The sequence below is a fragment of the Sebastes umbrosus genome, chromosome 12 (genome assembly GCF_015220745.1).
Source record: "Sebastes umbrosus isolate fSebUmb1 chromosome 12, fSebUmb1.pri, whole genome shotgun sequence".
Classification (NCBI taxonomy): Eukaryota; Metazoa; Chordata; class Actinopteri; order Perciformes; family Sebastidae; genus Sebastes; species Sebastes umbrosus.
Genome location: NC_051280.1, coordinates 10847625 through 10862797, shown reverse-complemented (window position 1 = coordinate 10862797; position 15173 = coordinate 10847625). Strand labels below are relative to the sequence as shown.

General features: G+C 37.5%; 1 protein-coding gene across 2 annotated transcripts; it reads right to left on the bottom strand.

The window, feature by feature from the left end:
- Positions 1–3839: 3839 nt before the first annotated feature.
- ccl25a (chemokine (C-C motif) ligand 25a) lies at positions 3840–6535 on the bottom strand. Of its 2 annotated transcripts, none has more exons than XM_037787319.1 (5): positions 6496–6535; positions 5628–5713; positions 5236–5353; positions 4979–5120; positions 3840–4449 (listed from the first exon to the last, which is right to left on the bottom strand). In XM_037787319.1, exons 2-5 carry the CDS (start codon positions 5689–5691, stop codon positions 4426–4428), a joined length of 348 nt encoding a protein of 115 aa, XP_037643247.1. In that variant the 5' UTR covers positions 5692–5713; positions 6496–6535; the 3' UTR covers positions 3840–4425. The 2 variants fall into 2 exon arrangements, with proteins under 2 accessions (XP_037643247.1, XP_037643248.1); XM_037787320.1 differs by having other exon boundaries at positions 3840–4446.
- Positions 6536–15173: the final 8638 nt, after the last annotated feature.

Here is a 15173-nt window from a genome sequence, read left to right as displayed (position 1 = left end):
GAGATTTCTGCAAGAACTACATTTTTTGGTGATTAGATGGGGAGCATTTCTGTTCTGTACACTGCTCAGAAACCCCCTTATTGTCAATCTACCTAGGAAAGCCATCCATCCTCCGAATGCCCTAGGTTTGTGGTTGTAAAGTTTCATGAAATGTTATTATCCTAGAGGTCACCACTGGTCATTTTATACAGGGAGGTCCAATTTCAAAAATGGTCTCAGTACAATGAAAGGGCTACTATGGAGACTAACATCATTGGCAAAAATAACACATTTATACTGCATGCAAAAAACTGCACGTTTTTTGCCCCAAACTGCATGTGATTATCATAAAGTGGGCATGTCTGTAAAGGGGAGACTCGTGTGTACCCATAGAACCCATTTTCATTCACATATCTTGAGGTCAAAGGTCAAGGGACCCCTTTGAAAATGGCCATGACAGTTTTTCCTCACCAAAATTTTGTGATAGATTGGAGCGTTATTAAGCCTAGTCTGACATGGTTGGAACAAATGGATTCCTTAGGTTTTTCTAGTTTCATGATTCCAGCATCTTCCCTCTAGCTAGAAAGATTGATTGCATTAAAGCGTTAAAGAAATTAGTGGCGTTAAAACAAATTCACATTAACGTGTTATTATCGCGTTAACTTTGACAGCCCTAGTTTTTAGTAATATTAAATGTGGCATAAACACCAAATACTCTAATAACCACTATCGAGGCATATGTTTAGCTGTTCTGTTATTTGTACATACCTGAGAAGGTATTAAAGGGGGAAAGGGGTTTACTGAGTGATGTTAATTATGCTATTATTCAGTATGCTGTATATGTTGTATTGTTATAATTGTTATATTGATATAAATAGATATTTGGAGTTCCTTCCTTTAATATCTATCCTGTTTGATCAAAAAAATATCAAAAGGACACACTGATATGAGTGTGTGCTTGATTGCAAGGAGAAACACATCATTCAAAGGCGAAGATACAAATATCTGATCTGTTGCTTATGTCAACACACTTGAGGTAGAATAAGCTTCAACAGTTGCGTCTTAGCACAAAAATTCAATGTCTTAGTCTGTTATTCCATCCTTTGTGTTGCTGCTGTTCTTAAGTACAAAGATTTACTCTGAGGAACTTTTTGGATGAGGGTTGAGAACAAGTTATGTAAGAATAATGTCATTAAACACCTTCACTCAACAGCTATTGTGGAAGAAGAAGTATTTCTCAATATGTTGCTGTCAGTGTGAGGGGTTGTTAAAACCTTTAAGACCTTAACAGGCCAGACTCCAATGACAGCCAACTCAGGCAACATGGGACTTAATTCTACAGTAAGTTCTGTTTCCTCTTCCTAAATCTAAATGTAGACTAAGAAAGATAAATGTCATTTGTAAGAACAATAACCTTCCACCCCCACATACATGCATGCTGAGGATTCCCAACTTCTTGAGAATTTCAACAGCAGCTGTCAGTGTGTCAGTGTGCTGACTTGACCATGACTTGCCCCAAACTGCATGTGATTATCATAAAGTGGGCATGTCTGTAAAGGGGAGACTCGTGGGTACCCACAGAACCCATTTACAGTCATATATCTTGAGGTCAAAGGTCAAGGGACCCCTTTGAAAATGGCCATGCCAGTTTTTCCTCGCCAAAATTTAGCCTAATTTTGGACCGTTATTTAGCCTCATTCCTGACATGCACCAATGAATCCCTTAGGTTTTCTAGTTTCATATGATATCAGTACCTTTACCTTTACTCTAGCTCTAAAACTGAACCTGCTACATCCTCTGATAGACAGTAAAGTCGGTCGGGATCGCGGGTCTCAGAGGGTTAATCATCCCATTTCCTGTAATTCATCACATTTGTTTCAGTGTAAAGTGATTTCTCCACATGTTGTTTCTCCGTCTCATATTTTCCTTTCATGGTATTTTCCCCTTGATGAAAGAAAGGCTTACATTTCTTATCAGGATGCCAACCAGCAATTTCTTTCTGCCCCAGCATGCAAAAGCAAAAAGCACATTTGTCAGTGTTGTTATGATATAAACAAGAAGAAACGAAATCCACGGCACCAAAATCCTTTTCATACTGCAACCCAATTCTTTGACCTCTGGATGTGGTGCATCTATCAGTCATACTCAAAGCAATTTGGACGTCCATCAATATTTGATATGCTATTATTGTTGTGTAATTATTATAAATCTGTCAAGTTATCTATCATCTCCTTATATGCCGACGTTGGCAGCCAAAGAAATACATCACCTGCGGGCATTTTAATGTTGATTGCCCTACTTAAATCTTTTTTTATCACTCTCACCTTTCAGTCTTTTGCTGAAAAGATATGTTCACATCTTTCCTTTAATCAACGCACATCAAATAATGAATCCACTGTAGTGCACACAGGCCTGTACTGTCTGATAATGTTGCTATCGAGACACACACAGTTTGCAAGACAAAGCCTCTGCAATGCAAAATGTATGAAAGAAGCCATAAATCTCCACAGACAGCTGCAAAATCGCTGCTTTACTCATAGTGAGATCTTATCAGCTGCATGTACCAGCAGCTCTTGTGGATGTCCATGGAGATGAGATAGTAACACACACAGATCAATGAGTAAACCCAGCACCATGTCAGATCATCACATTCAAAGGTACTCTCATTGAAGCTTTATGTGTGCCTGATTTTTTTCCTGTAGATATTTTGCACTGCAGTTGCAATCAGAATATTCAAATCTTTTGATTTTACTGGATTTTACTTAATTTGTTAATTTTTAGATCTAATTAGCTGTGCAAAGCTAATCAACTGCAGTCAAAGTCCTAATGGCTGTGATATTTAAAGTATGCAGACAAGATAGGACAAGAAAAACATGAATATGGGGATGATATAAATTAATTAATTAATATAATAAATGATATATATATAATATAATATGATTAATAATAAATTGTGTGCATCTTAAAGGCAAACTGTGAAATTATTATATCAAAAAATCATCTCACATTCAGATTATCTGTTAAATAGAGCCAAAAACCTGTAATTTTACCTTGCGGAACACTGTTGTTGCTGGTCTACCGCTGGCAGCTATGCAGCAGTAAATCAGCAACTCCCATGGTCTGTGAGGTAAAATTAGTGTTTTTTTCAATGGAGTCTGGTTGCTTTGGTGAGAGCATAGATAACGGCTTCAGTTCCCCATCAGAAACATAGACTGTATAGCTGTCTTACAGCAAAGTAAACCAGTGAAAATATTCTAGATATAGCGTACACTTAAACTGATATTGATTTTTTTAGGGGGGCCTTTCTTTCTTAAATATGTTTTACTGCCGACCCCGTCCACAGCAGTACATTGCTTTGGTTCTCTGCGGTAACTCCTGTCTGTTTCTCCAAACTGGGGGCGTGACGACTGTCATCTACTGTAGGTAATACACGGACTATGGATAAGTACCTCATACAACCCAAATTCAAAATCCCCGAACTAGCCCTTTAAGGTGAGATTAGTTACATATCTACTTGTTACATCGAACTGTGTCGTATTTAAATTGTTTTTAAACTTTTGTAAAGTAAAATATAGGTGATGAAGGAGAATTATGCTTTATAGCAGCCTCATAAAGAAACCTTGAAATGAGACCATGTGTAGGTAAACATTTAGATTGTTACTTTGTGTGCGCACGGACAGGATTGGCGTATCCCCTTTCCTCTTTTTTTGTTTTTACATCATTTCCCCTGTTTTATGAAAATATAGTGGAAAAAAATGTATTTCAATTCAAATAACACAATAAAATGAACAGTCAGTGGGCCAAGAGGAAAACAGTGTATAAAATGTTTATGTGATAATAAACTTTTAAACAACACTGAGTGGGAGGTGATAAGCAAGTTTATTAATCATGCTTTTATGGGAACACATAATAAAACCTGTACACAAAATGTACGAAAAGACAGACGTTTAAACTGGTTGGACGAAATTAAGACAAGAATTTCTCTTTTTCTATGACACACATTTCAGAAAGGCATTTACATTTAACAATTTGTGTTTGCATATAAACAAGTAGTTGGACACATAATGCAAGAAATACTCTAAATATCACATGTTATTATCATTTACACTCCGTCACCATTAATTAAGCTTATTGAATACCTCATGAAAACAGTCACAGATATTGTCACTGAAGCAGCCATGCTATTGAAGACATGTATATGTGTGTGGTGGCCAGTCGGCATCAGCAGTCCATCCCTGAGCAACAAAGTGCTGCTGCGATTCTACCCAAGCTTTGACCTTTATCTTAGTGCAGAGTGAAAGCAAAAGTAATGCTACAAGATTTCCTTGGCCAGCATCCTCGACTACCTTCCAGTAAGGCATCGTAAAAACCTCCATAAAACACAGTTACATGTTGCTTCATGATAAGGTTTGGCAGATGGAGGAGAGATGCCCGGGGCGGTCACCCTCAGCTTCTACGACCGTCGGGGCTGTGTAGAGCAAAGGCATACATTTCAACGTCACTTCACAAATATTTCAGATTGTTTTAAGCATTTTCAAGAATCCTCTGTATTTTTTGTTGACTCTAGAGCAGCAACATGCCTTATTCTTTCTTATGTCAAGATACAAACACTAATTTCTTGAGAACAGATTAAAAACTATGATTTCCATTGGACACTGGTTGAAATAGCGGGGTCAGCCCTATGTTCCCTCAGACCTTGGTTTGGTTGGTTAGGTTTAGACATGAGGAGTGAGATTGGTTAGGGTTAGGGTATATCAGGGTAAGCCAATCAGAGGTAGAGTAGGACGGGTCATGGCGTTTTGGAATGTTGGGCTGTCGGAACAAAGGCACGGCAACGACAGAGGTACTGGTCGGAGGGAACATAGACACGCTCCCGAAATATCCACAATGCACTGGCAGAGTTTTTCACTCGTTTTAAGAAAACAAGGTTGTTAGGACTCAACTATAGACTTGATAAGATGGAGAGTTTTCCAGTGCAAAAACTTCAGTAATCACCCACCTTCTTGAATTTCCTGTGGCCAGTGTTGCCTGACCTTGCGTCGACCTTCTTCTCTGCCTTTGCGTCGATCTTCTTCTTCAGCTCTGCGACCCAATCCTCTCTGGGGTCTGTGCAAAGATCACGCCCCCTCTTCATGGTGAAGCTAGAGGATAATTGATGAAAACATTTTGAGTAGGGATGAGAGAAAACATTAACAGTTTAGGCAGTTAAAGTTAGTTCAGCTTTACAGTGGGTGTTCTTATCGTCTTTGTACTTACATTACAGCAGGGATGTTGCAGCCTCCGTCTGTCACCTGCAGTCTGTACTTCACTGCATGTCTTTGAGTACGGTGGTTCATTCTTTTCACATACTTAAAACAGCAGTCTTCATAGGTCGCTGAAGAATTAGAAACCCAGGACAGTAAAGTCAGAAATCCAGTTCAATCCAGTGCCACCACAGTATGAACAGTATTTGTACGACAAAGTAAAATAAATCGATCAAAAGGTAATTGCCACAATGCTAAAGGTCCTGAACAAGGCAATACAGTGAGGCCACATCAGCCTACGCAGGTGGTAAGGCAATAAACCTCACAGACTGACTTCTATTACATGCAAACCAACAGTATGTGAAACTACTGCCAGATACCAGCTGCTCTTTTACAGTGTCTTACTTTGTGTCAGGGCGAGGCAGAGACATGAAAGGATCAGCAGGAAGGACAGCGTGTTGAACCACATGGTGTCGTCTGTAGTTTCAGCTCTGCAAGAAGCCAGAAGGATGCAAAGAATTACAATGTTTACCAGAGCAATCAGCCTTATCGCTCTGTAATCATTGTACCTCAGCTCCTGCCACGCCTTCCCTATTCACATGTGAAACCTTGAACCTTGAACAAATATTTCATATAGATTCTTTTTGTGTATATAGGCTGTGTGTGCATGTACATATTTATCCAACAACTTTGACCGTTTTAACTCTACAACTCTCGGTTGTTAAACAAATTCCATTCTCTTTACATTACAGGATATTTTGACACCTGTTCAATAAAGCAATCATAGTTCTAAAACGTGTTGTTTTTGATGACCATTATTGTTTATATTATTTTTTGCTTTTGTTAAGCAAGTCATTTTGATCTTTTGGAAAGAAACAAAACTAAATATTATTGCTTTTGATGTGCTGATAAAAAAAAATCACATGTCTTCACCGAATTTGTGATCTTATTTCACTTACTGAAATCTGTTTGATTTAATTCAAGGCATAACATTTAAATTCTTAACATGAACCTGCACAGGGATTGCAAATGAAAATTTGTTAAATCTGACACATTTACATAGATTTGATGTGAATGCATGTACCCAAAGTAAAGTAAAGTAAAGTAAAGTAAAGTAAAGTTAATAATAACCCAAACAAATACTTCTAGAAATCATATAAATCTTACTGAATCTTATCTGATAGAATAGCTATGACCATTACAAAATATTAAGAAAACTCTAAATGAAAACAGTGCAGTGTCTCCTTTTATATTAGGATTACAAGTTACCTACCTTCAAAGCTCCTGATGTACTTGTTGCTCTCTTCTTGTGTCTGTGAAGGCAAGGCGAAGCATGCTTATAAAGGACTGCTGCCAGGGATCATGTTTCCGTAAACGCTATTCACCTTTGCACCTCGACATCTTTCTTTTTTTTTCTCTTTTTTTTCCCGAGCCAATATTAATGTGTGTTGCAGCCAGAAATTTTAGCTTTTGCTACTTTATAACATCTTTGAAATTATCAAGAAGTTGGGAATCCTCAGCATGCATGTATGTGGGGGTGGAAGGTTATTGTTCTTACATGTATCTTTCTTAGTCTACATTTAGATTTAGGAAGAGGAAACCGATCTTACTGTAGAATTAAGTCCCATGTTATATGGAATAACAGATCTAGACATTGAATTTTTGTGCTAAGATGCAACTGTTAATTCCAGGCTTATTGAGGGCATTATAGACCAATTCAACAGAATTGCACTTCTAGGCAACAGCTTGGGTCCATGTTTACTTCCTGTCAGCTTATGTTCACATACACTGCAACAGTATAGGGACATTGTTGTTGCCTTATGTAGTTCCACTTGTCCCCTCAAAATGATGACCCTCCACTGATACAAAATGATTGCTGGTGTTACAGTGATACACAGTATGAACTCCTATTTTATTTTGGAGACATCTTATTTGTATTTAGAAAACTATCCCCCCTTAAGTTTTAAAATCTTTTGTATTTTTAATACACATAGTACAATACAAGATTTGTTTTCCAGAGAAATCAACTATAAATCTTCTCTGACTGCATCACACTTTAAGCCTGTAAATGTCCCGTGAAATAATTTCTAAGCTTCATTTGATGACATGAAGCATGATATCATCTCTATTTTACGGGTATCGTTTTATTGGTTATTCATTTAGCTCTTACACATTATTTTTTATGCTGAGATAAACTGCATTCACTGTCTCTGGTTAGCTTGTTAAAGTTTGAAACATAAACGCTGCATATCATTTAGAGAACATTAGTTGATGTACAGTGTAAAGGTGAAATGTTTCTGTTGCTCATTTACTTTTTAATTGTGTATGGAAGTCCCCAACAGATGGCAACCAGTAAGTCTTATCAGGCCATAAAGACTGTATCTCAGAATCAATAAAGCTCACATGAAGTGACTATTGAAAATCTGAACGGCCTGTTCTGATCCTTGGAGCTGACGGGAAAGAGGAAGTCATTAGTCATTGCATTTTAAAGTCATTAATGCATGTACATCTAAAATGAATGGCCTATATGTGTCAACTTTATTAGTCTGATATCACTATTGCCTAACAATTTTAAACCAGTTATATCGACTTGAAGAAAGAGTGTCTCTCTCTCTGTCTCTCTCTCTCTCTCTTAAAACATGTCGAGGCAGATGGCCGCCCACCCAGAGCCAGTTTCTTCCCAAGGTTTCTACCCGGTAAAAGGGAGTTTTTCCTTGCCATTGTCGCATAACAATGCATGCTCATGGTGGATTTTTTGTTGGGTCTCTAAATTATAGAGGACTATCTATACATGCTCTATATGAAAAGTGTCTCGAGATAACTTCTGTTATGATTTGACGCTATACAAAATAAAAATGAATTGAAATTAAGCATTTAGATTGGTCCAAAGTCTTGAAATTTGGTACAGACATACTTTGGCAAGTATCTAACAACACAACTGAAATTGTTAAATCACATGAAATATCACAGTTTTATAGTCCAATTCAGGATTTTTGAAAAAGGAGGAAAAACACTATCATTGTGTTTATTAAATGTTTTCAATATGAAATATTTTTTACACGCGTATGTGTGCATGTCTTTGATATTCAACTTGTTATGAGTTCATAGATACCAAATACTTGATTGTGCTCCTTGTAGTTTCTGAGATACAGACATTTTCTTACTATATCTAGTCTTTGGGCACATGGGACAACTGTGTTTCCTAAAATATAATGAAGCAAAAACAGTAGTCCCATGTAGTCTGTATACTAGATATAGTATGATAAGAAAAACTCACTTTTCAAAGAAACGGTTAGACTGATTTTGAAAATGTCTTGACATTTGTGCCAGAGAGTTATATCGACTTCAGTGACGTGTGACAAACGAAGCAATTAGAACATTTAGGTGGCTGTCTGTACTCAAACCGAAAGAAAGTGTGTTGCTGTGGAAATACACCATGTCTCAAGTAAAAACCTGTTGACTCTCTTGGTCATGCTTGTCAGTATTCCCAGAGAACTTGACTCTGATGCATGAAACAGAATCAGATATGAGATGACCTTCCTTTAGTCATATTTTGATCTGACAGGTAGAAGCTGTGCATTAAAAACACTTGTCAGCATTGCCATATCGCGTATCCACCCAAAACCTTTCCCGTTAACTCCTGAAAACAGGCCGCAGTGTTCGTTTCCCCGAGATGAATGCTGACAGATATTAATGAGCCTTGAGTGCCTGCGTGGACATCGGATAACGCTGTTCACTCTTGTTAAAGCCCAATGAGGCGGTTCATGAACCTACCCTTTTCTTTTCCTTTGCCTGCAGGATATCTGGTGATCACTTAAGTTGTTTACTACACTTCTACTCCAGAACACACGACATGTGCATTGTGTCATTAAAGAGAATTTCCTGTTTCTTCCCAGTTGCTACCCAGGCATTAAAGATTAATTCACTAATTGCCTCAGTCTTTTTGTGCGATTCTGGTCTTGCTCCCTGCCAGGTGTTTGAGTTTGATCATAAAAATGAAAGAGATCTAAATGTCCTTTGGCAAAACAATCTGCATCTTCAACAAAAAAAAAAAAACACTTGAGAGTTGGCTGTGGTTGTCTCTATTGGATTAATGGCATTGAGTATTTGTCAGGAGATGATGGTCCACTGCCAAACTTGGACTCAGGCTGTGTGATGATACAGCGTGTTCTCTTCAGCATTCCTTCCAGATAATATGATCTGTTGTTTCAGCCCTTCACAGTCACTGTCGTTTTGCATGCAGACAACTCCAACGTGTGAGAAACTTTACTTTGGCACACAGTACAGCAAAACTACAGCAGAGATGAGGCCGGAGATGTCTCGAATGTGGCAGACTGAATGTATAATGATACTGATTTGACTTCTTTTGCAACCATCCATTTATAAACTACATGTACATGAAAAAGAAAAATGAAAGCAAACCTGGAGGAAAGCAATCAAACAAGAGTTTAGTTTTTACCGGTTGTCATATTTCTTTTCTTCTTTTTTTTTTACAGATTTTGAAGCATCAGAGGGGTTCAGGTTTTCTGATGACAAACGGAAAGGCCAAGGAGTTGCAAAATCAGTTGTTTTACTTCTGCTGGGAGCATGAATGTGAAAATAAAAAAAAAATCTATAATGTAAAAAGTTTGAGGAGATAAGTTCATTTGATAAGTGTAACTTTGCCCTGATTATTTTTAGATGAGGAAATGTCACCAAGATCAAAAGTCACAATCCAGCCATTACTTTTCATATACCACCAACAAAACAACATAGAAAGAAATGACCGACAAAGGCAATCCCATTATCGGCACAGGTAAAGCAACAAAAAACAGAAGTATATTCACTGCAATTTTAAAGGTTCCACGAGATGGTGTACTGTAATGGGATGATTTTTCCTTATGTGAACCAATGGTTATGAGTCATGGGGAGAAAGGCAGTTTGAATTAATAGGAATTGGGTAGAATGTGGGAAATTTATAATTTGATACAACAACTGCTGGAGTTTTACCTCTTATAATGTTTCCCTTCTCCATGCACCTGGGTGAAGTTGTGCCAAAATACCTTCTCTGCTTCTACAAAAATGTTTTTTTCCAAAGTATTTCCAAAAAGCACTTTGGTACAGAGTGGTGCAGAAATTACATATCATTGTAGGCCAACCTGGAAGTTAGCATCACACTGGTTGCCTCGACAAAAAGCCAATGGGATTTTTCCATTGGATTTTGGATTGTTGCAGAAAATAAGACTTACACGTTTTGTTAATAATAAATCTTATAATCTTTACAAATGAACACCACTTTTATGATTATTGAAGTGTGAATGCAATCGCCAGAGGTATTAAGCTAACGTTAGGCTATAAACGACCAACACCACGGTCGCATGACTTCACATCACCACCACTAAACTAAAGGTGGACTAGTGTTCGGTGTGATGACGTTTAGTAGTCTCATTTAGTCACTTGTAAGCGACCGCCTTTTTAAGACACATAAAGGCTTCAAAATGCATGAGTGGGATATTTACTGACATATAATATGTTGTAGAACAAAACTTTAAAATCTCTTATGCTTGTGTTAACTACAGACTTAAATTCAGACATCTAACTAAAAACCCATTCAACTGACTTCCAGACGACGGAACCGGAAGTACAAAAATGCTAACTCATTTCTGTGTTTTAGAACTCATTCCTGCACCACTATATAAAAGTTTAAACTTAGCATACCTGTGTGTTTTTTGCAGGGAAACAACACCTAATGTAGTACCAGTTTAACAGACTTAATATACACGAAGCCCACCCACAGTATCCAAGGAATTACATTCAGATTAGACAAATGAATCTACTTCCAGTGCCAACATTTAGTTCCAATGCAGGAAGTAGTGTTTTTCTTTATGTAGCAAAGCAATAAGTAAGGTTGTGGGTGTTGGGGTGGTGGATGGGGGTGTTTTGTATGGGAGACTGGAGTTCCTGTCTCTTCACAGAGCTGCAATTAAGATACACTTTTTCTTACCTTAACAGTGATCGTTCCCTAACCTCAACCATAGTTGCCAGGCACAGACGTTGTAGACAAAGGTTGGGGGTGGCTGTAGCTCAGTTGGTAGAGCAGGTCATTCTTTAACGAGGATGGCGGTTCGATCCTCGACTCCTACTGTCTGCATGTCAAGGTGTCCTTGAGCAAGACACTGAACCCCAAGTTGCTCCCCAAACACTTTATAGCAGCCCATTGCTGACCTTAGGAGGTCAAACTTCATGTATGTATATGACAAATCTAATAAAGGTTAAGTTTAAGGTTATTTAAAAAAAACGCTGACACTGGATGTTAACAAACGTAATCTGGGGTTTCGCTCCAAACGTCCAATATTAACATTCTTTCTGGCATTAGGCCTTTTAGGCGGTTTTGTTCACCAAGAAAAATCCATACACGTATACAAATATTTACAAAATTGACCATTTTTCGAGCTGTTCCGCTGCACTATTGTGAGTGCAGTTTTCAAGCCAGCATTCTTATTTTACTCTAATTTATTCATCACTCAGCTGTAATTAGCTCTATATCCAGAAGCTGTGTACTTCAGATGACACTGCTCAGAGATAAGATCAACTATTACACCACTCAACAAATGAGATGGTTTTGGGTTTTGTGAAAGAATGTTTGCATCATGTTTTTTTGCCAGTGAAATCCCCCTGGGTTTTATATTTAGGTGTTAGTTACAATCATCCGGAAAGAAACGAAGTCTGTTATGTAACAGAGTGTGTGTGTGTGTGAGGTGGTCTTACTGTACTTCAAAGCAGAATGTATCATTATACATATATTACTCACATCAGAAGGACAGTAAGTCTGCTTTTGCCGTCTCTGTTGGAGACACTTTTACTATTATAATAATGTTACAGAGCCTTTTTGGAAACACTGGATGGTGACACAGACAATTTTGCTGGGCACAACAAACATTTAGCCGGAGTATAATTAGAGTTTAGTGAGAGTTAAGCTCCCTGGCCTGCAACCAATAAAAATGTTGACTCACTGATTTACAGTGGACATAAGGCAACGGCTACACTGATGCATAAGAGAAAAAATGAAACTGTTGTGGCTCCAAGCGCAAGTCATTGCAAAGCTTCCCTGACAGATGAGTGCTTTTGTGGGAAACAGCGTAAACACATGCAGTGGCATGTTTGAGTTGCGCCTGAAGGGAAATTTGAACTGTGATTCTTGCTGAAAACTTTTGGTCGGTTATTGTGCAATGAAAACTCTTATGAAATGTGCTCTATTCAGTGTTCCTCAACTATAATTGAACTAACAAGGCAAACAACTGTTTTATGTTTATGTCTGTGCTGTATTTGCCCTGCATGACTATGTCATTTTCTATTGTTGGGTTTATTGTCTGGTTACATCCAGAAAAAGAAAAAGTAGTTTTCTCATGATAACAGAAGCTGATTTGGGGAGTTTTGAGAAAGAAAAAAAAAGGATATTGCCAATGTGTGTAAATGTGAGTTTAATGGTGTGCTGCACTCGATCTGACTGTTATCAGGCTATTGAATAGATGTTAGAAAATTTAGTCAGCTAGGAACCTATTCACAAGTTAATAAACATAATGACCTCCTAAAAAAAACTTTGCAAAATCAGTTTTAGATAACAGGAGGGAAATTAGATATTTCTTGAAAAGTAAAGTAAAAATAAAGTAAACTATTCTGTTCAAATGATTTATCTAAAACCTGCGCTAGAATTGAAAGCACTGAAAAGCATACTTATGAATGCTTTTCAGTTATAAAATGTAATATTATATATCATGTTGTGTTATGTTATGTTATGTTATGTTATGTAATGTTGTGGGCTGCATGGTGTGTGTGTGTGTGTGTGTGTGTGTGTGTGTGTGTGTGTGCGTGTGTGCGTGTGTGTGCGTGTGTGTGTGTGTGTGTGTAAAATGATTCACAAGACATTTAGAATATTTCCATTTGACAGAATTGTACCGCTATAAAAACATAGCATCTTGGGTTTGAATAATTCCCTCAGTGTGAACATTGTATGACTTAGTTTTACTGAGGTGATTCAGTGAGTATTGTGTTAACTGTCTGTGTATAAAGGAGGCTTACCTCTAGCATTAAAAGTTGTTGCCCTCTGGTGGCAGATGAAGGGAACTGCTTTGGCTTTAAATTGAAAAAAAAAAAAAAGACATGCAAAGCAGCATCTCAGATAGTCTGTACACAACACAAAACTGTAAAAGCATCCATATGAAAACAGATTAGACGAAATGTCAGGCAATAATAATCAGAAAAGATTAAATGAAAGGGGTCAAAAATCAGATTAATGCTTGCTTTTGTTTATGTCTAAGCATGTGACACTCCTGGGTTTTTAATCAGAGCAGAGTTTTGCAACTATTAAATATATGTTATATAAATATATATGTCAAATATATTCAACATGTCAGACCTCAAGGATTCACTAAGTGTTTTGATGGGAACAATGACTGTAAAAAAAAAACCTGAACAGGCTATCTTTAATTAAGTCTGTTAATGAAACGACTCATTCTTGAAATTACCGCAGACGACCTGCCAAAGCCTACCAAAGAGCTTTAGATTTTAGTTTTGATTTAAATTCCTTTCATTCCTTTCCATAATAAACATGCAAATTAATCATCAAGGTGTTTTTCTGTCAATGTTGAAGAAAGGCCTAGCTCTCTGATAGATTCAAACCCACTGTGTGGCAGCACTGCGCCACCGTGTGTAGAAATGTAAACATGATGAGACACAATCTGATTCCATGAAATGTGAACAAGGCCGTGTTTGTTTACCTTCACTTTATTGGCTTTCAGAGTAAATACCACCACCACCACCTGTAGTAACCCTTCTGAAGAAGGCCGTAGAGCTACAGCTGCACTGTAACCAATTTCACCGTAAAATAACAGTAAAATTCTGGCAGCAGACGCCAGCATTTTACTGCTATTTTACAGCGCAGCTACTGTAATTTATTTAAACAGTATATCTGTATATTGATTACAGTATGCAACAGTAGGATAACTGGGTTTTACGTTAATTTTACAGTATATGCCAGCATGTTACTGTTTATTTACAAATGGTAATAAAATCTGCTATTTTTGTATTTAATACCCCACAAATTACAAGTCCTCAATGATTTGTACAGCTGACTTTGTAAAACAAATATGATTTGGAACAAAAACTGACAAGGTAGCCTACTTTTAGAAGAAACTGTCTCCAATAGAAAGGTAAATACCCTAAATAAGTAATGTGTCAAGAAAATAGTTGTTTGTGAACTGTGTATCCAAGACTAGAATAACTCTCAATGTGGGAAGGGTTTAAACCATTGTGAGAGACATTTTTCTGCAGTCGTTTTTTACAGTCTGCAGGAATTTCTTACCTTAAGACTTATCTATGAGTCACCTTTGCTATTGACTCATCCTCCCCCCGTCACAGCTGACTTGGAGTACTTATCTGTGCTGCAGAAGCTTAAGTTTTGGTCTTTTTTCAGTTTCTCTTTTGTTTTTCCTCAGCAACTTCTCTTTAGGTTCCATTATTATAGCACTTTGGACATATTTCATCTCATGTGGTTGCTTTTGCTTGTGCACCATGAGCAAGTGTGTCAGATCTGCGCAGCGTTTCCTCCTCCTGGCAATTTGCCTCATCTATATCAAAGCCTTGGCGGCTGATTTTTTTTTTTACATCAATCATCGTGACAAAAATGATGATGCCAACTAAAGCTATCTCCACGACAACTCAACAAACACCATCCGCCGGGGAAGATCATGATATGTGTCACAATTTTTTTTTTTTCTGTCAAACTTCTTTTACCAGGGTCATAAGAAACTCACCTTATTCATACTTATTTAGAGTTTCTGTGCCACTCAGTGCAACCTTATCATAGTTGACACCACTTTTTAAATTATCACAACATGGTAGGCTATTTCTAAAAGGGCCTTAAAGGAGCTGCTGTAAGGCTACCCAAGCAAACTTTAAGTTGTTCTTTAAAGG

Excerpts from the sequence above, each read along its gene's own strand:
- ccl25a (XM_037787319.1), bottom strand. The coding sequence starts at position 5,691 with ATGTGGTTCAACACGCTGTCCTTCCTGCTGATCCTTTCATGTCTCTGC. Across the intron at positions 5,354-5,627 it reads CTGCCTCGCCCTGACACAAA|CGACCTATGAAGACTGCTGT; the intron begins GTAAGACACTGT and ends CTAATTCTTCAG. Across the intron at positions 5,121-5,235 it reads TGCAACATCCCTGCTGTAAT|CTTCACCATGAAGAGGGGGC; the intron begins GTAAGTACAAAG and ends ATTATCCTCTAG.